Here is a 27553-nt window from a genome sequence, read left to right on the forward strand (position 1 = left end):
ATGAGTCTAATTTGGACTTAGATTCATTGAATCAATTTAATTCAATGAATAGAGATTCATTAAATTAAAATTGACTTGAACCAATGGTTAGATTAGATCAACCATGGGAGAGAAGTGGTCAAGTTTGACTTGACTTGACTTGAGAGGAAGATGAAAGGTCAAGTTTGACTTGACCATTTGCCACCTCATTGGTGAGTTGGCAAAGAGTGGGCCAATGATGATGCTCCACATCATCATGATTGCTTAAGTGGGATGTCACCTCATCGGAGTTACCAAGAGTTGTGACTCTTGGTATCCCATGGAGATAAAACTCCCTCTTATTGTGGCCGGTCACACTAATTCAAGGTGTGAGTTTCATTTCTTTTGTGTAACTCTCATCTTCTTCCTCAAGCTCTCTCTTCTCTCCCTCTCCTCCACTTTAGCCGAACCTATCAAAGGTGCTAGCACACCTTTTGTTTGGTTTCTCCATCTCTTGCTTGTGTGGATACACATAAAGGAGTATCTACTTTGATACTCTCGAGATCCGGCGATACTTGGACGAGCGGGATTAAGCGAAGGACATCGCATCAAGGGTAAAGCTCTTCTCCTTTGTAGATCTAGTTTAGATTTAGGTTAGAAACTCGTACTCGAAGTTTTACGAAATTTTTATTTCTTCGCGCGAATCCGGTGGCGGGGTTTCAGGGTTTCCGCAACGCAAAAAGCGGTTTTTGCGGCCCGAAAAACCCAACACTACCATCTCCGATGCTCCTTAGTCATCGGATCCCTATATGTTCTCCTAACTCCCTGCACACTTAGACATACATATTATATCCATAACGTCGAACTTAATCTGTGTTAAACTTACATTAGAAATGTGGCTAGACTACTTGGGGCTTACAATCTCTCTATTTTTATTGTAAATCAACATAGATTAACTTAGAGAAAAAATAAATAAAATACAATATATATTTTCAAAGTAGCAAGTCAATAAATATTAAAAACTCTCCCTAGAGTTATGTATTTTTCCTTCTAACTTTTTATACCTCCCTTTTGATCATATTTAAAATTATTTAATTGTCAAAAAAAATCTAAATTTTTTACCCGTTGTAGCCCAAATTATTTTCTAACGCAGAAAAATATTTTTCACTAAAAAATTATTTTAATTGATTTTTTCTCAATTTTTAATATTTTCTTTGAACAATTATTAAAAAAATTAACATGTCCAAAAATTCTAAAATTTTAAATAATGTTAGGAAACATGTCATATTTTTATATGAAAATAATTGTCATAAAAAATTTCGTACAATTTATCTAAAAAAATTAATTTATTCGTGTATATCAAATCAACCATATTTAAGAATTAAAATTTCCTTAGTCGATCAAAATTTTTTCTAAATGATTAAAATAGTTTTAGGTACCTATATCTTACCTACTAGATTTATCAAATATTTTTGCAGGATCCAATATTTTGATACTTTTCTTATTGGCAACTAGCATTTCAAAAATTAAGTTTTGGTCCCTCTTTTTCAAATATTATTCTTTTGTTTTTTTAAAAAAAAATTTGTTTTAAGGGTTTCTACTTGTTTCCTTAATTTTGTATTTTTAATTTTAAGGTTTTTAAAATCTCCTTTTGCGCAAGAATTGTCCAACTTATTTTCTACGTCTAATTTGACATTTTTCAATTTTATGCACTTATTTCTAACTTTGCATAAGGAACTAAAAAATATTTTTATTGCCTCATAAAAGTTGATCTGAGAATAGATTACGTACCTCACTTATCATTCCAAATTTGTCGGTTGAGGTTCCCCCCACACTATTGCTTTCTCCTAATGAGTTGTACCCTTCATTCTGATGAGTCACCATCATTGCAAGCCCCGCTATTTATTCTAACTCTGAATCTTCTGAGGAGTCATTCCAAGTTGCTTTTAGATTCTTGTATTTGTCTTGTGTAGGCTTCTTTTCCTTACCTTTTCCTTTGTTCTTCTGGAGCAATTGTCTTTGATGTGATCTTCTTCGTCGCAATTGAAGCACCTTACCTTCCTTTTCTCTTTTCTTCTTGACAATCTTGAAGCTTGTTTCTAATCAAATTTGTTATATTTAAAAATCTTCTTCATCTTCCTTACCAGATAAGCTTCTTCATCGATGCCCAAAGATGTGTCTGATTCCGAGTTGCCCTTCTTGGCTTGTAGAGCGATGTCGTGATTCGTCGTTCCTGTTTCTTTCATAGCTACACATCTAGATTCGTGTAATTCCATAGTTGAAAAAAATTCTTCTAAACTACATACCTAGAGATTTTTTGAAATATAGGAGTCTACTATTGATACTCATTCTTGAGTTTTTGGAAATGCATTGAGTGCAGATCTGAGCATGTCTCGATTTGTAATTACTTCTCCAAAGTTGCTGATGTAGGTGAGGATCTCTTTTAACTTTGCATGTAATTACGCTACCTTCTCATTCTTTTCTAGCCGAAGGTTGTTGACTTGATTTCTAAGCAAATCTTGCTTTGCCAATTTTGCTTCCAAGGTTCCTTCATAGAGTTCCATGAACTTCTCCTAAAGATCTTTGGCAGAGTTGTAGGCGCCAATCAGGTTGAGTTCCTATGTGGATAATACGCTTAGCAGGTGAGATTTAGCCGTATCAATTCTTGTGAACTCGTCTCGTTGCTTTTTGATCCATCTTTGTTCCTCAATTTCTTCACCATCATTGTTCCTAGGTACTTCGAAACCAAATTTTATACAAAGCATAATATCAAAATATGTTTTAAAAAATTCCTCCATTTTCTTTTTCCATATTGTGAACTCTCCTTCGAACTTAGGTGGATGGATGTTTGATCTGATCATTCCTTCCAATCTAGTTGCATAGTTAGCAATTAGTCCTTCTGAGCGGTTTGAATTTGATATCAATTGTTAGTGTGGCAAAAGCAGTTTGGATCACTAGAGGGGAGGGGTAAATTGTGACCTGTAAATTAAAACTGATCTTTTTCTCTTGCTAATGATTCAGCAAGGACACACACATTAATAGTAAAATAAACACAACATAAAAAAAGTGGCACGAAGAATTACTTGGTTATAACCCTCAGGTTTTTAGTCCAAAACTATAAAGAGCACTACGAAAATATCCTTATTCTAACATAAGTCAGAGGCGGAGAAACCCCTTACAACAATTGAGCATTAGACGAAAGTAAATAACTGAATATAGAGAGTTAAATGAGTGTGTTGTTATAAACTTCAAATATCAATCCTCCTTTTATATCATTTGTGGTTGATGTGATCGTATGGTGACATGACACTTTCTGGATGCACTCTAGGCGCTTGGACTCGTCGAACTCAATCCACTAGGCAAAGGTTTGCTCAACGGGTCTAGATGACTTTGGGCATTCCGAGCGCCTAAAATGGATCCAAGCGCTTAGATTCTGTTGGCGTGGATATTGTCCTGACATGGCTACTAAATCCAAGAGCCTGAAATAGATCCAGGTACCGAGAGTCCAAGCACCTAAAAATGTTCCAGGTGCCTAGAATGGTCAAGGGTTGACCATTTTCTTCTCCAGTTATCCCCAACTTGATTTTGTTCTTCTCAAATAGTATTCCTCCCAGTTTCTTGTCCCTTGCATCCTTACGTCCTTCGCACTCCACCAGAGTACTCTTCTATAGCTCCTCATACCTCGGATGCACCAAGTCCGTCGGTGATTCTTCTTGCTCGCTTGTGTCTTCTGCCGTCTCTGATGGTCCTTAGACATTACCTGTATGTTCTCCTAAGTCTCTTCACACTTAGTCTGACATGCATGGCTCGATGATTTTGCTAGAAATTTGGAAATCATTGATCGATGATACCAGTTTAGCTAAATGCATGGTTCCATCTAGCACGATCGCATCAGCCAAGGCCTTAATGGATAGGCTATCAACTGCCTCCTTCGCTTCAGACCATGTCCTTGTTATAGGATTGAAGAGAGTGAGCTCAATCTTGTACTCTTCAGGAACCTTTTATCCCTGGGGCGCCTATGAAGTAGTCAGGACGGGGTCTTCGCCTACATTGAGGTAAGGGGACTATGCTGGAGTATCATTTTGACGAACTGGGAAATTAGCCTGAATGTGGATGTGAAGAACTGGCCTTGAACCAGAAGCCTCCTGACTCAATAGGTGAAGTTCGGGTCAGGACCACCAATGGGGAGGTCGGGCTAGTTTGAGTCATTAGTGAATAACACCTCTTCCTCCTCATTCTTAAGGGAATCCTCGACTTGCCCAAAGGGACTGATTTTGTAGCTATCATTTGGGAGATCTCTGTTGGAGCCACGATAGGGGCAGGTAATGCCCTCTCCTCGGGCATAATTGCATCCACGATCAAATTGATGACCGTCACACCCCTCGCCTTTAATTCAACTTCTGTCATCTTCACCACTTTGTTAACAAAGGCCTTCAGCATAGCATCAACTACATGAGTCGACAAGTCTTCAGTTAGATATTAAAACCTATGAAGGTGAAAAGTCTTACCGAATAGAGCTTTGAGAGGAATCAGGACGAGGTTCAACCCGAATTTGCGAAGTAACTCCTACTCGAGTAGCAAATTACTATCGAATTTCTGGGATGGAACAAAATCACTCGACTCCAAATGGTAATTCTTCAAAGAAGGAGTTGTAGGTAACTTAAGTTGCTATCGAGTAGGCCAAGACATGGGACTTGGAGGCTTCACAAAGAAAAATCAGGTTTCCATCCCTTGTGAGAGGAAGGGAGTTTCTTTAGTTGAACGTAGTTCTAGAGGAAAAGAAGAATACTTCGTCTTCTATTTTCTTTAGGTAGAAAAAATAATGAAAACCTCGGGGAGTTAAGGGGATTCAGTATAGTCGAAAGAGGGTGGCTATGTCAGTGTGGATTCGAAAAGAGTTTGGACCAAGTTGGAATAAAAGAATATGAAAATACTATGACCCTGCAGAAAAAAAAAATTAAGATGGGGAAGAGAAGCCCGTTTAATAAGTAACCCCGAAAGAATCTCACAAAACCGAGTGGAGGGCGAGCGAGACCGTCATTATTGTTGGGAATGACTATGCAGTGGTTGGCAGACATCTTATAAAACATCCTTATTAGATCTAATGGATCTATACTAAGTAATGGAAGACGACTCTGTAGTCATCGAAAGGCATGCTACAGAGCAATAGAAGTCGAAACCTAGGGCTAGAAATCAACAGTTGATCAAAGTGGAGCGTGAAGGCAAAGAATAGACACTTACTGAAAGGTTAGACGTGAAGCACTCAAAGACGAAGAAGACAAAAGTGGCGGCCGCATAAGCAAGGATTACTCGATGAAAGCAACGAAATCTCTTTTGGACCTAATATACCTTCACTCTCCCGACTCTGACCATTGAATCTTTGCAATCAAAATGATGGGATGGATTTTCAACCGTTCGATCGAGCTCATAAATCAAATCTCAGTAATCATTACAATTCGGATAACGATTCGACCACATCACATTAATAGACGTGACGATATCCAACTTCTGACAAGTAAGGTATTGAGTCATTCCTCACTGAAGATACGAACAACGTAATTATTTTTCTTCGAAGAACATGAGAAACATAGCATTTAGCCCGGAAGACTTGACAGTGTAGCTATTTATTTAAAAAAAATATGGGTAAAATAAGCATGAATCTTGGAACACGTGAAGACTATGAAAGTACAACTACAACTCTATAAAAGGTCGCTCACTCTTGTGAGCTAAAGAGGGAGGTACCCATCTCTATTTTTTTTTCCATTTTTCCTTGTCATAGACTTACGTAAGTGTTGAAGTGGCCGATACGGAACATCCCTGGCCGTCATGCTCTCCTTATGTCTTCTTTCCAAGCTCTAGCGGATCTCGTCACAAGTCCTTACTATCCTTAGAGATTGACGACTTGGTGAACCTCAATGTCAATTCACCGGTAGTTTGTTCGTCAACAATCTTAGGCATGATCAGAGATAATGCTCATTGCCAACTCAATGTGCACAACATAGTGGTGGTAGTTTAGAGTGTAATTTAATGATGAACAATTACGGAGCTAGAGATATTATTTATTTCAAATACAGACAATCAAACATATGGAAAAGAAGCAGCTCTGGGAATAGAATGAACAGAGCACCTGTATAATCCAATTCCGCCTTGCTTTCTCTGATAATTTGTTGTTGGTACAAGTATTTACTTTTAAACTAATTAATCTTCAGATGACGAATCTAGTTTCATAAAAGTTTTGTATCGATAAATTAAAAAGTACTCAGGACAATTTTCTCTTACTCATATGATAAAAGGTGATTCGTTCATCCTCAGCGTCCCCGTCAATCCGTCTCTAGACTAATACGGACGAGTAGTGGTGCAAATGGTAAGTGATCATGTCCGAGTGCTGAGACGATGGTCGCTGGGGACGTGGAGCTCCCCGTTGCCTTCACGTAGACTCCGGGAGGGTGTAGACCTCTGTCGAGAACTTGCAAGCACAAACCGAGCCGGGAAGGGGTTCCCGGTGACGGTCCTCCGACGCTCAAGTCAGTTCCCGACGGCGAGAAATCGAAGCAGAGTAACGAATACTATAGCTACAGTGGTGAATAGTGCATACCTCCGTTGAAGTCTGGAGGTCCTTATATAGGACTCCCTGAAAGCGCGCGCACGCTTACCAAGACATACACGATTCTCAAAGCATACCTGTGATGAGTGTGTCAGAAAAACATGTCAGACGTCATACCTTAACAGACCAGGCATATCCCTGACGGGACAGTGGAAGCTTCCATCGTACGATTCTCTGTCTGACCATGCCGCCAACCACGCCGCTTGTCGGTGGCACCTACCCCGAGGAAGATATGCCCCCCTGCTCATCTTGTCGTCTACAAGACTGGGCGGGGGAATCCGCTCGGCAGCGCCTCGCTCCTATTGAGGGATTGGCCTAGCTTAGGAGGAGGCTCGCTTGTCCCCTAGCGCCTCATCCTGCTCCCGCCCCGCTACGCGTAATCGGGCCGTGTACATCGTCCGGCCGAGCGGTGACTATGCTCGGCCCCCGAGCTTCAGAAACCCAGTCGCGCGGGGACTCCGCTCGACCCCTGAGCGTCGGGAGCCCAGTCGAGCGGGGACTTCGCTCGACCCCTGAGTGTCGAGCTGGGTTGTCTAGTTGCCGCCCGGGTACTACGTCGGTCGTCCGACCGGGCCTGGGATGTTGACCGTACTGCTTCCGACCCCCACGTGTCATTTGCTCCTCTACCATCTGGGTCCCACTTTACCTCCGGACCACATGCCTCCCCTTTAAGTCTAGTCGAAGGAGACTGTAAGTCCGACTGACTGGACAAATTGGTGTAGTGCTTTGCCGGCCAATAGGCAATGAGGATGAAATGATTCAGGTGGGCTTGGGTGATCCGCTCAGTCGAACCCTCGTTGGTCGCTCGGCAAGGAGTGCGCCAGTACTTGTTAATCTTATCGCTCCATATCCGGGTCTACTTGCGGTCAAAGTTGTCGTCATCGAAATCCCCTCAGAATTCGTGCAAATCCCGTCATTAAAACCGAGCATGTGGCCACGTTGAACGATGGCCTCCATTAAATGCCGCCCTGTAACCTGGCACCACGTGGAACCGTCGACATCATCGTGCAGCGGGGGCGTCAGCTCCGATGGGACATGCAGTGGTTTGAATGCAACGGTCGGATGCCAACTTCGATCCCCGCGACCTAGATCGGACGGCTAGGGTTGACCGAGCCTGATCTTTATAAAGCACCGGAGCCGACTTCTGTTCCATCGTTACTACCTCCGCGTGCTCCAGCGACTTCTTCAGCTTCCACCGTTCCGGCGATCTTCAACTTTCCTCTCCCAGGTCTCCTTTTGTAAGTTCTCTGATCCTCCCTCGTCTTCGCACTTGCTTCACTTTGCTTTCCTTGGCGTCGCCTCTATCGGTGCTCTTTCCGTTAGTCTTTTCGACAAACCTTCTGTGTTTTCATTTTCTGATCATGGCCAGTTCTTCCGACCCCTCTCCTGGCCTCTGGTATCACGCCATGGAGAGTCGGTTTGACTCGGGAGATGCCTTCAATCTAATTGATGCTTATGACATTCCTGCCGACCACAAGCTTACCCTGGCCAAGCTGTCTGACCGACCCCACGATCCGCCGGTTGGTACTATTACCTTCTTCCGCGACCAATTCCTAGCTGGCCTTAGGTTTCCCATCCACCCCTTCATCATAGAAATGTGTAACTTTCGCATTTCGCTCGGCCAGCTTGTGCCCAACTCCTTTAGGCTGCTATGCGGCGTAGTGGTGCTCTTCCGAGTGCACAACATCCCCCTTAAGCCTAAGATTTTTCATTATTTTTATTATCCCAAACAGTTCGAGATAGACACCTTCTTGTTTCAGTCTCGGATCGGCTTGGTTTTCTTTGATAAGATGTCTACCTCCAACAAGCACTGGAAAGACTATTTTTTCTTTTTGAGTCTTCCCGCGTCGCCACCTTTCCGAACCCAATGGCAAACTGCTCTGCCACCTCCCCCGACCTGAAAGGTATAGGACCAAGCCCGCTTTTCTCCACGCGGCTAACCTGCTGGCGGGGCTGAAGTTAGACATCCAAAAGCTACTGCTCGAGGGGATGTTGTATCTGTTCAGCTTAAGTCCGATCCGAACGCGGCTTCCGAACGGCCCAGGTAAGGAATTTCCCTCTCCACTCTTCGTTGGGTCTAACTGATTTCCCTTCTTTCTTTTGCAGCTTCCACCATAATAAAGTCGGTGGTGCTCGGCATGCTAAAGCTCAGAGCGGCGGAAATAGAGGCAGCGACGACGAAGGAGGCGGAGAAACTGGGCATCCAGCCGGTCGGCTCTCACGAGGGCGAGAGCAAAGAGGCGCAGACGGCGGGTGATGTGTTTGTCGTTCGGACCGCTACTATCGAGGTGTAAGGAGAGACTGCCTCGTTAGGTACTCAACCAGCCGATCAGGCCGAGGAGGCTGGGTCCCCTGGTGATGAACTTCCGTTGCTCAGACGCAAACAACACCAAACGGGCACACCAACATGCTCGGCCACCTCAGCCGTACACGTGTCCAAGCAGACGGACGTTCCCCCTCCTTTGGTTCCTGCGACGGTGGAAACGCTATCATCCGACCGGACCCCTTCTCAAGGTGATTGGCCTTCTGACCCTATTGTTGTCCAGCCCCTGAGCTCACTCCCTCCCGCTCGGCGGAAAATTAGGCGGTCTCTTATACGCTCTGATCCGGTCGGCCTCCTCTGCCCCTTCAGCGTTTACTCAGTCTACCCCGGGCCAGCGCAAGACTATCAAGGCCCTATTCCACCTACCGACACAGGAATATCTGCAGACGGTCGAATAGTCGGCGAGCCCCGAACACCAAATAACCATCCGGAGACCCCTCGCGAAGGTATGGGAGGACGCTCGAGCGCGCATTGCTCTGATGCCCCCGGGGCTGCTCGGTAACAACCACATACAACAGGCCACCGAGGTAACACTCATTATAACCTTCTCTTTTTCATTTCGGTTCGGTACTGACCCTTTCCCTTCCGATCTAGTTGCAGTATTGGGTGGAAAGCATTGTGGTAAATAATTGTCTGACGCTCCTAGAAGAGGAGTTCAAAAAGCTCAAGGTCTCTGGTGGGGCTCCCCCTCAAGGCCCCTCTTATGCCGAGTTGAAGGCGGAACTTGACAAGACCAAGAGACTGCTGGAGGCTGAGCAGCACAAATCTTCTGGCCTGCAGACTATGGTGGATCGACTCAAGACCGAAGTTAAGACCTATGACAAAAAGATCGAGTAGGCCAACACCAGAAAAAACACGGCTATCTTCGATCTGGAGATAAAAAAACACTGAGGCCCGGGCCCTTGCGCGGAGGGTCCAAGAGTTGGCGGACATGTTGACCGCTGAGCAGACTACCCGCTCGGCAGAGGCGACTGCCCTGCGAGAGAAGTTAAAGAACCTCCAGGACGCGCTGGAGGCCTCCTGAGCTGCGTTCAAAGAATACCAAGAGGCCGAGCCGACCCGCTTCGCTGTCATGCGGCAAAACTATATCCGCTCGACAAAGTTTATTGAGATAGCGAGCGCTCGGCTTGTGCGTGCGTTTGAGTTGGCCATCACTGCCACGGTCGATTTTCTGAAGACAGAGGGTCGTCTCCCTGAAGACTTCACCATTCCTGTCCGCGATCACGCCGGGCTTCTTACCACGATCCCGGATGAGGTCTTTAATTATCTGGAGTGAAGTTGTTGATATAAGCTTGCCATTCGGCCTATTTTGACCTATGTATTCGCCGTTCGACTTATTTTGATTAATGAACGCTTTTTGGGCCTTCCCATTGCTTGTTCTCTATCTGTGTATATCCGAGCAGAATACTTGTCTCCTCGATCGCTACTAAATTCGTCAGGACCTCGTTTTTTTATCTATGAGTTGTTATATGGCAATCGAGTTTAGGATCGCCTCCTTTCTCGGGGGCCAATGCTAGATTGAAACGGTGCGAAGGCGGAGCTTTATAGTCGCCGCTCGACTCTAGGGTTTAACGTAACCGCTCGATCGCCTTCAAGCCGGGTGTTTATAGCCTCCGGTTCGGCTCTGGCATTTAACGTCGCCGCTCGACGGTCTTCAGGCCGGGTGTTTATAGCTGTCGGTTCGGCTCTGGCGTTTAACGTCGCCACTTGACGGTCTTTATGTCGGGTGTTTATAGCCGCCGGTTCGGCTCTGGCGTTTAACGTCGCCGCTCGACGGTCTTCAGGCCGAGTGTTTAGAGTCGTCGGTTCGGCTCTGGCATTTAACGTCGCCACTCGACGGTCTTCAGGCCGGGTGTTTATAGCCACCGGTTCGGCTCTGGCGTTTAATGTCGTCGCTCGACGGTCTTTAGGCCGAGTGTTTATAGCCTCCGGTTCGGCTCTAGCGTTTAACGTCGCCGCTCGACGGTCTTCAAGCCGGGTGTTTATAGCCGCCGGTTCGGCTCTGGCGTTTAACGTCGCCACTCGACGGTTTTCACTCATGACTCGCCATTCAGCGAAAACCTTGGCATACCTTGTTTTTTGATTTTACTCCTATAATCGAAGAGTGCAGGAAAAAACAGAAGCGTACGACAATAAATACATTAACGCACCTTTCATCCAGCTCGGTATGGCTGGAGATGGTTTGCGCTCCAAGGACGCTCCAGTCGTTGTCCATCCATATCTTCCAAATAGTAAGCCCCCGAGCGTAGCTTCTCCATAATTTTGAACGGTCCGGTCAAGGGAGCCTCCAGCTTGCTGACATCGCCACCGGCTTCACCTTCTTCCATACAAGGTCGCCGACCTGGAAGGATCGAGGAATCACCCGTCGGTTGTAGTTCTGTCGCATCCTTTGGCGATAGGCAGTTAGCCGAATGGCCGCCTTCGCGCGTGCTTCGTCCACCAAGTCCAACTCCAACTGCCTCCGCTCGGCGTTGTTCTTGTCATATTGTTGTATCCGATCGGATTCTATTCCGACCTCTACTGGAACGACGGCTTCACCCCCATACACCAAGTGGAAAGGGGTGACCCCCATTCCCTCCTTAGGGGTCATGCGGCTCGCCCATAGCACGCCAGGGAGCTCGTCTACCCAACTGCCCCCTACATGGTCAAGCCGAACCCGAAGTATCCGTAGGATCTCCCGATTAGCGACTTCAGCTTGTCCATTGCTTTGCGGGTATGCCACGGAGGTGAAGTGCTGCTGAATGTCGTACCCTTGACACCATTCTCTGAGATGCTGGCCTACGAACTGCCTCCCATTATCCGAGACGAGCCTGCGTGGGATGCCGAACCGACAGACGATATGCTGCCAGATGAATTTCTTGACCATCTGTTCGGTTATCCTGGCTAGCAGCTCAAATTCGACCCACTTGGAGAAGTAATCAACAGCGACGAGCAAAAACTTTCGTTGACCAGTTGCCATGGGGAAGGACCCTACTATATCCAGGCCCCACTAGTCGAACGGGCAAGATACCGCGGACGCCTTCATTTCTTCCGTCGGGCGGTGCGATAGATTGTGGTACTTCTGGCAGGACAGGCAGGAGGATACGATCCGGGCGGCGTCGTCTTGGAGGGTTGGCCAAAAGTACCCAACTAGCAGAACTTTCCTCGCCAGTGATCGGTCGCCCGGGTGCCCACCGCAGGACCCTTGGTGCACTTCTTGCAGTATATAGTCGACGTCCTCTAGCCCGACGCACTTGAGAAGCAGCCGGGAAAAAGCTTTCTTATGCAACTGGTCTCCAATCAAGGTGAACCAACCCGCTCGCCTTCTCAACAAGTGTGCCTCTTCCTGATCGGCAGGTGTAGCTCCTGACCGCAGAAACTCTATCAGCACCGTTCTCAAGTCGCTGGGAAAGGTGAGTTCCTCCATCGGGTCGATGGGAGTCACGAAGGACACCTGCTCGATCGGTTGTTGGATCACAATCGGTGATATTGCACTTGCAAGTTTAGCCAACTCATCCGCTGCCTGGTTCTCAGCTCGGGGGATTTTCTGTATAACGACTTCGCAGAAGTTGACCCAAAACACTTTGTTCATCAGCCGCTGGTATGTAGCCCCGGCTTGGAGACCAGCACCACATTCGCGAGCCAGCTCGAGAACTACACCTCCCGTATATGGCCGACCTCCAGAAGCTTCTCGACTTCCGCTCGGATAATGACGTTCTACTCAGCACTGAAGTCCCTCTTCCTTTGCTTCACCGGTCGAGCGCCCGGTCGGACATGGAGCTCATGTTGCGCGATACTTGGTGAGATGCCCGATAGCTCGTGTGTCGACCATGCGAAGATGTCATGGTTCTGCTGTAGGCACGTAATCAGCTCTTCCTTCTGGCCCGCTTCCAAGTCAGATGCGATGAAGGTGGTGGCTTCCGGTCGGTCAGGCTGAATCTGCACCTCCTCTTTTTCCTCATAAACTAAGATCAGAGGCTTCTCGGTTATGGTGTTTAACTCAAGGCGCAGTGTTTTCCGAGCGGATCTGAATTCAAAGCGGACCATTTCCACGTAGCAACGCCGAGCTACTAGTTGGTCTCCTCGAACCTCTCCTACTTGGTCCTCGACAGGAAATTTTATTTTCTGACAAAAAGTCGAGACGATCGCCCGAAACTCGTTGAGGGCTGGGCGACCCAGGATCACATTGTAGGCGGAGGGGGTGTCCACCACGATAAAGTTAGTGGCCCGCGTCCTTCGGAGTGACTCTTCTCCCTGCGATATAGCTAGTCTGGTTTGTCCGACCGGTAGCACCTCGTTTCCTATGAACCCGTACAGTGGGGTTGTCATGGGCAACAGCTCGGCTCGGTCAATCTGGAGTTGGTCGAATGCCTTCTTGAAGATGATGTTGACCGAGCTGCCTGTGTCAATAAATATGCGGTGAATAGTGTAATTGGCTATTACCGCTTTGATAATGAGAGCGTCGTCATGCGGTATTTCGACTCCCTCAAGGTCTCTCAGACCGAAATTAATCTCGGGCCCGTTCGCCTTCTCGTCGCTGCAGCCTACAGCGTGGATCCTTAGCTGCCGGGCGTGCGACTTCCGGATCCGATTAGAATCTCCGCCGATGGGCCCCCCTGCTATGATATTGATCTCCCCCCGAGCGGCGTTGCTTCTGTTTTCTTCCTCCCGTGCGGATGGTTTAGCTCGCTCGTGGGAGGTCCGGGGCTGATCACCGTGATGTGGCCGCTCGGATGATCGCCTAACTTCTCGCCGCCCGGCGCCCTGGTGCCAATGCCGCTGGTTGGGCGAGGCCGATCGGCGACGATAGTTTCTTGGCGTTGGCGAAACAACTGGGAGTCCTGAACCCTCGACAGTCGCGGGTGTTGTGACTAGCCGACTGGTGTAGGGAACAAAACATGGGAGTCCATACCTTTCCCCTTGCCTTCGGTCGTTCGGATGTCACATGTTGAACGGCGCGTGGTCTAGCTTCTTGATATGGCCTCATCCCCTCGGCTCGAGGCCCTCTAGGTGGTTGACTGACCGGCTGCCTCCGCTCGGTTGACGCTGGTGGCTCAGTAGGCATCTCCTTCCTTCTGGCCGCCTGGGCCTCCTCCACGTTAATGTACTCGCTTGCCTTTTTTAGCATATGGTCATAATCGCGAGGCGGCTTTCGGATGAGCGAACGAAAGAAATCTCCATCGTTCAATCCTTGGGTGAAGGCGTGCATCATGGTCTCGGATGAAACTGTCGGGATATCCATGGTCATCTGGTTGAATCGTTGAATGTAGGCTCGGAGAGTCTCTCTGAGCCCTTGTTTCATGGAGAATAGGCTGACGCTCGTCTTCTGATAACGCCTGCTACTAGCGAAGTGGTGGAGGAGCGCCATTCGGAAGTCCCTAAAACTCCGAATTGATCCGTCCGGCAACCTCCGGAACCATCGTTGCGTCGAGCCGGATAAGGTAGTAAGGAAGACTCGGCACTTAACTCCGTCAGTGTATTGATGGAGAGTAGCAGCGTTATCGAACTTACCGAGATGGTTGTCTGGGCCAGTCGCACCACTGTACTCTCCAATTGCCAGGGGCATAGTGCTTCGGGAGCGGATCCTGCAGAATCACCTCTGAGAACTGGCGATTGATCCGCTCGGGAGAAGCATCGATCCGAGGCACCTTGCCCTTCTTGACATCCCGAGCAGGAGCCTCATCGGATGATCCTTGGTTGGCCTGGGCGAGCTCGGAGGGAGTTTGGAATAGAGCCCGATGAAATGGAATTGGGGCGGGCGGCACCTCTCCTGGCATGCCGGTCTGCCCCTTATTCTGCGCCCAGGTAGAAAACTGCTCCGGTCGGTCTTCCAATGTCGCTCGACCGCCGGATGCCGAGGTGGCTTACGCCTTCTGCTGCTGCTCCACTATCTTTGTCGCTCGCGCCTGGATGAGCGCGTCGAGTTCTTCTGGAGAGAGTGTCACGGTGTGTGAACGTCCAGCTTCCTCCATCTTCTCGGCTCAGATTCAGGCGTTTTCCCACAGACGACGCCAATTTGATCCTGTCCGAGTGCTGAGACGATGGCCGCTGGGGACGTGGCGCTCCCCGTTGCCTTCACGTAGACTCCGGGAGGGTGTAGACCTCTGTCGAGAACTTGCAAGCACAAACCGAGCCTGGAAGGGGGTTCCCGGTGACGGTCCTCCGACGCTCAAGTTAGTTCCCGACGGCGAGAAATCGAAGCAGAGTAACAAATACTGTAGCTACAGTGGTGAATAGTGCATACCTCCGTTGAAGTCTGGAGGTCCTTATATAGGACTCCCTGAAAGCGCGCGCGCACACTTACCAAGACGTACACGATTCTCAAAGCATACCTGTGATGAGTGTGTCAGAAAAACATGTCAGACGTCATACCTTAACAGACTAGGCATATTCCTGACGGGACAGTGGAAGCTTCCACCGTACGATTCTCTGTCTGACCATGCCACCAACGATGCCGCTTGTCGATGGCATCTGCCCCGAGGAAGATATGCCCCCCTGCTCATCTTGTCGTCTACAAGACTGGGCGGGGGAATCTGCTCGGCAGCGCCTCCCTCCTATTGAGGGAGTGACCTAGCCAAGGAGGAGGCCCGCTCGTCCCCTAGCGTCTCATCCTGCTCCCGCCCCGCTGCGCTAATCGGGTCGTGTACACCGTCCGACCGAGCGATGACTCCGCTCGGCCCCCGAGCGTCAAAAACCCAGCCGAGCGGGGACTCCGCTCGGCCCCTGAGCGTCTGGAGCCCAGCCAAGCAGGGACTTCGCTCGGCCTGAGTGTCGAGCCGGGCTGTCGAGTTGCCGCCCGAGTACTACTCCGGTCGTCCGACCGAGCCCGGGATGTTGACCGTGCTGCCTCCAACCCCCACGTGTCATTGGCTCCTCTACCATCCGGGTCCCACTTTACCTCAGGAGCATTAAGTATGAGGAGGACATGCTCATTCATGGACTTTGGGTGGCATCGAATTCTAAAATAAAATTGCTCAAGTGAATGTAAACAAGAACGTTTCAATTTTTCCATGATTGAGTTTTTCAACAAAATAATTAAACATAGAAACCAAAGGAAAAAAGAAAAACAAAGAAGAGGAAGAAGATACCCGGATGGCATTGCCAGCTAAGACGAAAAAGGAAGCCGGTGAGGTAGGCTTCGCTGAGACCCATTCCTCTTCGTTGTCTCCAATCTCCACCTCCAATGCATCCACCTCGTTCAACTGACACACCACCGAGAACGCGTTCGTGTCCCGGTGAGCCCCATATCCCGCCAGCTTAACCTCCTCCCCATTTTCCTCCGCCTCTAATTCCTTTTCCTCCCCGTACTTGGCGAAACGAATCATATAATACAAAGTGGACTCCGATGGCTCCACTTGGTACTTCGCCACTCCCAAGCCCTCCCACACCATCCCCCTCACCATCTCCTCCAGTTCCACCAGCTTAGTCACGAATGAGAGGGTCGTCTCGCTGCGAGGCAAGCAACAATTTACCAAACTAATCGGTCGATCGGAGAAATCAAAGGAGTTAGTAGATTACATACCTGAAACGAGGGTTGCCATCGGGCCAGAGTAGGCTGAAGAAGTTGTCGACGCTGGCGGCGTCGTTGGCGCACGTGAACGTGATGGCCAGGCTCTCGTAGGCGTGCCCCGGGATCTGGCCTATGTAACCGCCGTAGACCCTGGCAGAGCTATTCTTGATTTTGACCTCGCGAGGCAGCGGGAACAGCTCCTGGGAGACCATGCGGAGGAGGGAGTCGCGGAGATGAGGAGAGACGCGGTCGTACACGGCCTCAAAGCAGCCAACGGTGACCATGGCGTGCATCACCTGGGTCCGGACGGCGGTCCAGGCGGGTGATCCTCGATCCGCCAGGCCAATCCCGGAGAAATCGATCTTATAAGGGAGCTGCCCCGGTGCTGCTTCGGATGCCATCGTCGCCTTGCTCTTTCCCCCAATTCCAAATCTCTAATCTCTGCGTTCTTTTACTTTAATGAATAACCACAAAACGAAAAAGAACAATCAGCAGGCAACCCAGGACTTGGCACCGGTCCAACGCGGTCTTCTTCCATGGCATCATACTGTATGAATAATAATAATAATAATAATAATAATAATAATAATAATAATAATAATAATTAAAAAATGAATTAGATATTTATTGGATAGCTTTTACGACCGCCCTTAGATATTGGAATTAATGAATGTTCTTTAGTGAGATTTGAAATGCGTGCCATCGCTTGTGATTTCTATGTCCTTTCTACAACCACCCGGAAGCATGTCGTAGTGAGATTTGAAATACGTGCCATCGCTTGTGGAATTAAATTTGACTTTAATAATTTAAGTTTAAATAATTAAATTTAAATATAAAATTTTAAGTTTAAATATTTAAATTTAACTTTGATAATTTAAGTTTGAATAATAAAATTTGAATTTAAAATTTTAAGTTTGAATAATTAAATTTAACTTTGATAATTTAAGTTTGAATGAGAAAATTTAAGTTTAAAATTTTAAATAATTAAATTTGAATTTGAATTTTGAGATTTATATTTGCTTTGATTTAAATATTAAGTTAGGTTTAATGTATAATTAACTAATTAAAATCTAAATCCATCTCGTCATTTTCTAAATTATCAATCAAGTAACTTTATCTGTTTTGTAAGATGGTTAATTTTATCTTCAATTTAGATTCAAATCTAAAGATTGATGTACACATGAGTTAAATTAAAGTTTAACAGTTAGTCAATTAAACATTCATTTCAATAATTGACTTTCAGATTGTGGTAAAATACTAGACCTTTTTGGATATTGGAACAACAATCACTTCTAGACAAAGCTTTTTAAAAAAATTAAATATTTAATTTTCTTTACGAGAATCTTTGGTCTAACTAAACAAGTGTTGATCAAGCATAAATCCTTATCTATTCTAATCTAACCATGTATTAGAATAAAAGTAGTAAATTAAGTATCAATCAAGTTTATTTATAAGATGGTCATTCTATTGGCTTCCATGGATCGTAGCCTCGACAAGGTTTATCAAGATAGTGGATTTGATCCCTGTGGATCTAATATTGATCAAGTCCAACTTGATTAGTCAGGTTAGACTTGGGGACCTATGTTTGGACTAGGTTCTTAGTTGATCGATTCACTAAAGACAAGTAAGATTTGAATCGATGTCTAGTCTTGTACCCAAGTTTGGTTCGGTTGTATATAGTTTTTGTTTTCTAAGAAGCATATCAAGATTCTTAGAACCCAAGGAGAACCATTCCAACGTGTCTTTGAGTTCTTTGACTTAAGTTTTTAAATTAGAATTCTCTTCCTCAAGTTGTTAGACTTGTGTTGAGGTTCCATCTTGAGCTTGTTCAGTCAAAGAACTTAAGTTAATCACTTCCTTAAGGGTTCTTATCTTCTTTTAGAGTAACTTGATATTGGATTTGACCAACTTCCTTAATAAATATGAAATTAAATTCTGTAGATCATTTACTTGAGCACCAGTAACCGGAGAACCTACAGTATTGTTTGGTCATTCGGAAACGCATACGGATCCGTAGCTTCTTTCAGACTCGGTTTCTGATTCAACTCCAGTTTCAGACTCAGATGGTTTCAGCAATGTAAGCTTGTACAGGTAGAGCAAGGAAGCTCGCTTCCTCGTGTTCTTTGTCGGAGTCTTCTGAGGATTCAAACCACGTGGGTTTTAAGATCTTCCTTCTTCTTTGCTTCTGGTTTGGATAGTCAAGCTTGATATGTGCTTTCTTGTTTCAGTCATAGCAATTAACTTTGGACTTGGCCTTCGTGTTTGATTGAGTCACCTTTTTTTGTACATTTTTCATACCAGTTTCATGTGCTCGGTGGTAATTTTGTTGTCGTCTTCTGAGTTTGATTCATCTTCAGCCTCAGGTTCAATTTAGCACTTGATTTTTTATTTCCGTGTTCTGCTTATACCTGCAACCAAAGCAATACCTTTTTCGACCGAACGTGCATTAGTATGTTCGTGCAATTCAAATTCTGAAAATAGCTCGTCTAGTCTAATTGAAGAAAGGTCCTTTGATACTTTGTAAGCATCTACCATCGATATTCACAAGGTATTCCTTGGAAAAATATTTAGTGCGTACCTGATGACATCGCGATTCTCTACTTTTTGTCTAATTGCGTGGAGGTCGTTTAGAAGATCTTGGATGCGAGCATGTAACTGGCTTACCGACTCACCTTCCTACATTTTAATGTTATATAACTTGATCCGGCGGTTAGAACAGGGGACCCCCATTTGGAGGGGTCAACGCCACGTGGAAGTAAAAGGGCCAGGTAGCCGACCGGGTAAGGGAAGGTCGGTCGGCCAACTGGAGAAGGATGGGTCGACCTCCCGGCCGGTCGACCGGTGAATAACCGAGGGCAAAAGGCGCCCCGACAGGGGTCGGGTTTCCGGCGCTCGATTGAACAGTAACGAAGGGCCGAGCGGAAGTCATGCTCGGCCGTAGACATAAGGTAACATACTGCTAGCAGTCCCCACATAGCACCTTACCGAGGATCGCCCCAGCATACCGACGCATACGGAGGGACAGACGTGAGGTGAATGTCGGCCGGCACGGCCGGCTGGACGTGAGATGAGTGCCGACCGGCCGGACGGGAGATGAGTGTCGACCGGCCGGACGGGAGATGAGTGCCGGCCGGACGTCCCGGCATGGACTAAGGAGAGAAGGACAAGGAACGTCTTATGATAGCTGTCAAGTCCTATTGTAAAATACCGGAAAATAGGCGAATATTGATAAGGTAATTTTCCGGAAATTTTGAAAATTTTTCGGAGCTCGTACGGACGAGTTGACGGGGATAAAAATGAGGTCCGGAAAAGCCTATTTAGGCTACCCCAATTAAGTGAGGAAATGTTTATATTTATATAATCTTTTTCTTTTTCCTTATTTTTATTTCCCGTTTCTTTTTCCTCTCCTGCGAGCCCGAGCCTTTCCCCAACGCCGATTTCCTCTCAGCCTTTCTCCTTGCCCTAACCGCCGGTGACAGTTTCTTCCTCGCCGCCACCCATTTCCTTTTTATTCTCTTCTCTCCCGAGTTTTTTCTTCCGCACGGAACTAGGTCTGCAGCGCGCCGCCGACCCGAGTAGCATCGCCACTGCCCGTTGCCCTAGCCGTGAGATCCCGATCACTGGCCGCCGGCTCTCGGTCCCAGATCGTGACCCCGCCGGTCTCCCTTGTGCCCTAGCCACCTTGCGTCGCCGTCATAGCGGAGAAGTGCCGTCGGTCGCCTCCTTTGTGCCGACAACCGAGTCTAGTGCCGATTTTTCCTCTCTTCCCTTCGCTGTGGAGTTCTGGTGCCACCACCGCCGACGACCGAGCCTATTGCCGACGCTCTTCCTTCTGTTCTTTGTGCTGTTAGGGCCGAGCCTCACTGAAGGACCTCACTGTGCCATCTCTCTTCTGTTCCTGATCAATCTTCTTGGTGGAATTAGGTCACGGTTGAGGTAAAATTTGATCTTGGTTTTGGATTTATGTTTTTGATCAGGATAGTGTGGCTGGTTTTTGGTAGTAATTAAGTAATTGTTGGCAGCAACAACTCTAAGTGGGGCAACAACTCTTTGGTCTCCAGCAGTAGTTGTTCATTTTGGCAGGACTGTCCCTAGTTGTGGATCAACATCGGTTGCGAGTAGAGGTAAGGTGTATTAATTTGTTTTGGTATTAGGTTTGTATTTGGAAGAGTTCAAGTTGATTTAGGTTTAGATCTAAATCAAATTGTATAGTGGATCAAATTAGGGTTTATGAAGCTAATCCTATTTGGTCGAGGTTTATGGATTAGGGGTTTGCCCTAATTTAGAGTTAAAGAATTTATTTAGCTATTTATAGGAATTTAGCTAAAGAATCGTATATCTATTTGATACAGGATTTTGACACGAGACGAGTATCTCGGAGTCGGATTGGACCTTTCTATTTTCGGAGGCGGGTACTTTTGACTTTTTGTCTTTGATATGCTTAGTAATGAAATTAACATATTGCATCAATTGTGTTTCTTATCTGTTTCGGTTAATCACTACCCAAATCTTGGTATGTGCTTGATTGATTGTTTGATTTGCATCTCATGTATATTTTACCTGTTTAAACATGCTTATAGGGGGTAGTAATATACCATGCTTCACCATGTTCAGGACCTAAGTTTTTATACCTTCTGTGTACCTTTGATTCGATATGATTCATTGACCTAGGGTGCACTTTTCTATATATATGGATTAGGTCAGGATGTTTATATGGTTATTGTCATGCATCATTTGCATGATTGCATGCTGTGCGATAGTCCGCTCCATTATTGTTGAGCACATCGCCAGTTACATGGATCTGCACACACCACCACTCATGGGTTAGTGGTCGATTCAGGCAGAGTGTGTTGCAGCAGGGACTCTGTTAGGCACCGTTGGTCCGCTCTTGGGTAGTGTGACACAACGTGTTATCCGGCAGAGATTCCTCCCCGTCATTGTGTACCGGGAGTTGAGAGCATTGCGCTCCCCCATTTATGATTTGGGGTAGGAGGATAGGTGTACTCCGACAGCATCCCGTCCACTCGGTCACTCATCAGGAGTAGTGACGACAGAGTGCACGGTTGTCACAACCCTACCCACTCGGCCTCACTATTGTGTGAGATGATCGACTGGCGTCAGGGGTGATCAGGACACATCATTGGCATCATATGCATGATGCATTTATTGCTTGTGTTTGTGTTTGCTGCATTTATATGCTGCATATTGTTTGGATACATATGCTTGACATGCATACAGGATTTCCATATCACTGTTTGTCCTTATACTCGGGACTGGTTAGTACAGATTCTCTGCTTACTTCAGATGCATTTTATCTTTCTTATCAGTACGCATGATTAGTGCTAGGTGTTGTTTCTTTACTTTGCATATCAATTGTACCTGCTGAGTGTTGGACTCACCCCGCCTCCATTGTTGTTATTTTCAGGTTGATGCTGTCAGGAGGGAGTTCCAGTCGCTAGTCCCCACAGCACGTAGTACTAGATCTCTGCAGACCTCGATGGTTTATATATCGTTTAGTTTTGTTTTGCATTTATTGATTATGTGTGGACTTGGTTTGTTTGGATACTTGGTTGTTGTATGGATTTTTGTGATGATGATGGATTTTTATTCGATGTGTTTTTTTTACTACGTGCCTGCCTAGACGGCAGAAGAGGTGAGTTCGTCGGTTTTGAGCTTTACGAGTGTAGTTGAGTAGGGTGGTTTTTGAGTCAGAGTATTACTACTTTGTTTGATTATATATAACTGCGTGGTGATGTTTTATTTTGTTGTTATTATTCCAGCCGTCTGTGGCTGAGGTATTTGTGAGATGTAGAAAAGTTTCAGATTGTCCACCGTACAGGGGAGATGCTGTCGAAATTTTCTCGGACAGGGACTCCTCTGGGGCGTGACACCTATGACTAGGCTATACTCCAAATCTAGCGGCAAGGTGTTCTGCTGTCCCATCGAAGACGTGTCTGGACTGTAGCAGTATGGTGTCAGGTAAGCTTTCTGACAAACACATACCGAGGTATGGGCTAAGGACACGTATTTACCTCGGTAAGTGTGCGTGAGCTCTTTCACCGCTCTATATAAAGAGCCTTATACTTCGCCGGAGGTACGCATTCTACGATTTTTGGGAGCCACTTCTTCATTGTTAGCTTGCCTTACTTGAGCGTCGGAGGGTCGCCGTCGGGAACCCCTTCCCGGCCCGACTTCTGTGCAGGTTCGCCGGAAGTTTGTGCGACCCGACGGAGATCTACATCAGCGACTCGGAGAGCGCCACGTGCCCAGCGTCCGCTGATTCAGCTTTCGGACAGGATCATAACTTATTCAATATTAAGTCACGTATACTTACTTTTGCATCAGAGGTGATCTCGTGTAGTTTGATCAATTTCTCCCTTAACTCCTTGGTGCTGTTGAAGGGGCCAACTCGGTTCAACTCTTCTTTGGTTAGGGCTCATTGGAGGGTACATGTCGCTTTTGCATCCGCCTTGATCTTCCTCTTTGTTTGTACATCCCACATGTCATAGGGGATGAGTACTCCGTTTTCTGTGGGAAATGTGAATCTCATCTAGATAATTATCCACATTTCCACCTGCGTTTTGAAGTGGTACGCCATTCGGCTCTCCCAGTAGCCGAAATCCTCGCCGGAGAAGAGAGGTGGACGAACGGTGCTGTAGCCTTCTTGGTGGGCCATTTAGAAAAATTGAAAAATTGTTAGTTTTATGCAAAACAGAGTTAGAATAATAAGCAAATAACATGTAAAGATAAGTTTTGACAACCTTCGAACTGTCTGATCCTGACTTTGAATTTCGCTGAAACTCTAGGTCGGCCCGATGTCTACTGTTCCCTTTTTGGGGAATGTGCCCTCATATACTCCTCTCAAGAGAGTTTATCTTTTGTCATACCAGTCCTCCAGACCATCTGAACTCTTGCTTAGCATCTGAGACTCTAGGACTTTATACTAAACGTATGCTCCACCTGGTATCCGCGATCCCTAGTATTTTCACCTAGAGTCCTCGACTCTAAGATTTTGCCCAAAGTCCTTGATTCGCCAAGACTTCGTCCAGTCCCTCGGACAAGGACTTCGTTGCCTAACCGCATCTAGGACTTTCCATAACCTAGGATTACCACCCCCTACGACTTAGGGTTACCTTCCCCTAGGGATTCCACCTGCCTAGAATCTACTAAGATTTTTACCTAAGAACACTTAGGACTTTCCTGTAAGCTCAGTCACGCTTGTTAGATCACAAAACATCTTAACTTTTGAACTCTTTGCCATTATTAAAACTCATGTTTGATAGTCTGGTGCTCCCTGCACCAACACCTCGAGCACTGTTTATTTGAGAATGAACAACTTTGACTGCTTGTGTGATGTTCTATTCGTTCGGAGTTGAGATCATCCTAACCCAACTCCGATCTTCTACTTGAATAGACTTCCTCTCGTCTTCTCGTCCCTCAAAATGCTGAGTGCGTCCTTCTCGTCCACCGGTGTACTCTTCTGTAGTTTTCATCCCTCAGATGCACTGAGTGCGTCGACTCGCTTCCTGTATCATCCTTCTCATTCGTTGCATCTTCCGCTCGATTTCTCGTCTTCCTAAGTTTATGCACACTCATACACAAGCATCAAAACCGCAGAACCTAACTTAACTCAGTTAACCACATCAAAACTAACCTGGGGTATTTACAATTTCTCCCTTTTTGATATTAATCAACCCGAGTTAAGATTAGGGTTAAACAAATAATAAAATAAGTTATGTTTAAAAATTGAACATAAATATTGTAATTTAATACCAGAAATAGATTTGTAATAAAATATACAACACAAAATTTGTAATTTCCCCCTTAACCTCTACAGTTTCTCTATTTGATCAAATAAAAAAATTAAAAAGAAACATAAGAAATGATGAGAAAATTTTTTTAGGGGTTTTTTGCAAAGTATCTAAATTTTTGTATTTTTACCAAAATAAATTTTCACGAAAAATATTTTAAAGAAATAAATAATTCTTTTTTTGCCAAAAAATAATTTTAATTTTTTTTTAAGTTGTGAAAAATTCTGAAATTTTTTATCAATGTTACACGTAAACATTCGGATTAGAAAAAAAATCACGAAAATACTATTTTCTTTCATAACCAAAATAAATATTTTGGAACAGGAATATGTATTGTGAAATTTTAAGGATTAAAAATATATTTAGATTTCAAAAAATCTTGCTAATTTTTCTGAACATATAAAATATACAATTTATCCATAGAAAAATTAAATTTTAAAAAAATCAAATTTTAGAATATTTTTAGATTTAAAAATTTATTTTGTTAAAAAAAATCATAAAAATAATATAATGGTAAAAAAAATTAAATTTTTTTATTAACCGATAATATCTTTATTTTTCATAAAAAAAAAAAGTAAACAAAAATTTGAATAGAAAGTTTATGAAATAATTAATTAAAAAATAAAACAATTTAAATTTCTAGCAAACTAGATAAAAAATTTAACATGTCAAGATGAATTTTAGAATCTAAAATAACTTTCTACTAGATTTATCAAGTATTTTTTAGAAATATTATTTTTTAGTACTTTTGTAATTTATCCACTACAATTTTTTTAAATAGCAATTAAGCCCTTTATTATTTTTAAAATTTAAACTATAAATAAAGTTTGAATTTCTGCATGCAGAATTCTTTTTTTATTATTTCTACTTGATCTTTTATTTTTCTATTTTCAATCTTTGGTTTATTAAAATTTTCTAATAGACATGCAAATTTCTTCTTTTCATTTATATATTTAGTCCTAATTTTACAAAGTGATCTAGATAACATTTTAATACCTTCGTATAATTGATCAAGGAAGGGTTGCGTACCTCACTTACCATGTCGGACTCGTAGTTTGACGTTCCCCCTTCATCGTTGCTCTCGATGCTCATCTCGAATGAGCTTTCCTTGTCTTCTTATTGATGACTTGCCATTAGTGCAAGTCTAGCATATGCCTCAATCTTGGATTTTGATGATAACTTATTCCACGTAGCTTTTAGATTATTGTGCTTTGATCGTCTTGGCCCTTTGTCATTTTCTTTCTCCTTTCTTTTCAATTTTGGACAATTGTTCTTGATGCACCCTTCTTTTTGGCAGTTGTAGCATCTGATTTTCCTCTTTCCTCAGAGAATATTGTTGGTCTGTTTCTTATCAAAATTGTTAGACTAAAAGAACTTAAAAAATTTTCTTACCATATAACTTTCTTCGTTTTCGTCGAGTAATAATTCTGACTCCGACTCGATCTTCTTGGTTTTAAGTGCTAGGTTTTGAATTGACTTCTATTCTTTATTTCTTAAACCTGCACATCTCATCCCATGTAATTCAAAAGTGGAAAATAAAATTTCTAAACTACTTACCTTGAGGTCCTTGGAGATGTAGTAGGAGTCTATTATAGACGCTCATTTGGTGTTCTTGGGAAAACATTTAAAGCATACCTTTGCTAACCCTAATTCGTTACCATTTCTCTGAAGTTCGTGAGTCGGGTGATTGGCTCATTAATCCTTGCGTGTAAATGGGCTACAGTTTCTTCCTTTTTCATCTGGAGGTTACTGAGTTGGATCCTGAGCAAGTCCCGTCTTGCCAGTTTTGCATCCAAGGTTTCTTCGTGTAGTTCCATGAATTTCTCCAATAGCTCTTTAGCGGAGTCGTAGGTGCTGATATGGTTGACTTCTTGGGGTGGTAGTACGCTGAGCAGATAAAACTCTACTTTGTTGTTAGCTATGAAGTCATTTTACTCCTTTTTATTCTAGAGATGCTCTTCTTTCTCATCTCTGTGTTGATCCCTGGGTACTTTAAAATAATATTTTATTATTAGTAAAATGTCAAAATTGATTTTAAAGTATACCTACATTCAGCGCTTTCATAGTGCGAACTCCCCTCAAACTTTGGCGGATAAATACTCGATCCAGCATCGTCTTCTTGCTTTAGCTGGCGATTAGTCCTTCTAAAATGGTCTGACTTTGATACTAATTGTAAGATCATTGACGGTCACTAGAGGGGGGTGAATATCCTTGTAAAAGTGTTAGAGAAATTCTTTTAATTTTGAAGTTAGCAAGTACACAATATTAATTAAACACAAATAAAAACATATACAACTAATTAAGAGACTCAGAGATTTACTTGGTTACAATCTATATAGTTATTAATCTAAGACAATTTAACAATCCACTAAAAATACTCTTTTGTTGAAAGTGGAGTAGACTCTTACAAACTTTGAAAGCTCAAGAAGAATAAAAAAGTTGTTACAGTGATTGTTTTTATAATTCTTAGCTCTAGGGGTTATTTATAGCCTCCTGGGAAAAGCTATCGCTGTGCTGATGTAGCTTGGAGGGGCCTCTAAAGCCATCCAGGGTACCTCTAAGTGGATAAAGTTTTATTCACATTACAACAGTTAGACAATGACTTTGCTTCATTGGAGGCACCTCGGTTGATAAGAGGCACCTCGGTTGATCGGAGGCACCTCAACACTGTTCATCCGAGGTGCCTTGGATTGGCTTCGCAACTTATCCTCTTCCACAGCTTGAGACACCTCAGATAATGTTCATCCGAGGCTCCTCGAGTAATATTCATTCGAGAATGAACAACTCTAACTGCTTTGGTGATGCTCCATTCATCTGGAGTTGAACTCACCCGAACTCAACTCCGATAGTAGGCTTCCTCCCGACTTCTCTTCCCTCGAAAGCGTCATCCGGGTCCTTGTTATCCATTGGTTTACTCTTCCACAGCTACTCATCCCTTAGATGCATGAAGTCTGTAGACTCGCTTCTCGTGTCATCCTTCTCATCCACTGCATCTTTCCCTCAACTTCTTGTGTTCCTAAGTTCCTTCACACTCAGACACAAGACATCAAAACCGCTAAACCTAACTCGATTGACCACATCAAAATTAACCCAGGGTATTTACAGTAATCAAAATTAAGAAAAATGACATGTTTAAATTTCTATAATCTAGCAAGTTCTCATGCTGGTTCTGCAAGCAAGCAAGTTTTTTTTATTCATTTATTTATTATATTTCAAATTGTTTAGGTGTGACTTCCGTGGGTAATTTATAGAACTCCAAAGCCTGAAGAGGCCTGACATGTGGCTTGAGGAGTCTCACTGGTGCCATCTGTTGGGATATGCCCAATGCGGTGTGTGCTAAAACATGTTTCAAAAGCATGCGCAACAAA

At 44.7% G+C, this 27553-nt stretch overlaps 1 protein-coding gene across 2 annotated transcripts in view; it reads right to left on the minus strand.

Moving 5' to 3' along the window:
• Positions 1 to 16852, minus strand: part of LOC121977622 (2-oxoglutarate-dependent dioxygenase AOP2-like) — a 34428-nt gene extending 17576 nt beyond the window's left edge. The window contains exons 1-2 of one of the 2 annotated variants that reach the window (XM_042530093.1): positions 16387 to 16844; positions 15953 to 16313 (exon numbers count right to left, since the gene is read on the minus strand). In XM_042530093.1, the coding sequence (XP_042386027.1) occupies positions 15953 to 16313; positions 16387 to 16775 (750 nt within the window). In that variant the 5' untranslated portion in view covers positions 16776 to 16844. Of the gene's footprint in view, positions 1 to 15952; positions 16314 to 16386 lie in introns of both variants that reach the window. The other variant, XM_042530097.1, reaches the window with a different exon arrangement.
• Between the last annotated feature and the right edge of the window lie 10701 nt (positions 16853 to 27553).

The sequence above is a fragment of the Zingiber officinale genome, chromosome 1B, assembly GCF_018446385.1.
Source record: "Zingiber officinale cultivar Zhangliang chromosome 1B, Zo_v1.1, whole genome shotgun sequence".
Classification (NCBI taxonomy): Eukaryota; Viridiplantae; Streptophyta; class Magnoliopsida; order Zingiberales; family Zingiberaceae; genus Zingiber; species Zingiber officinale.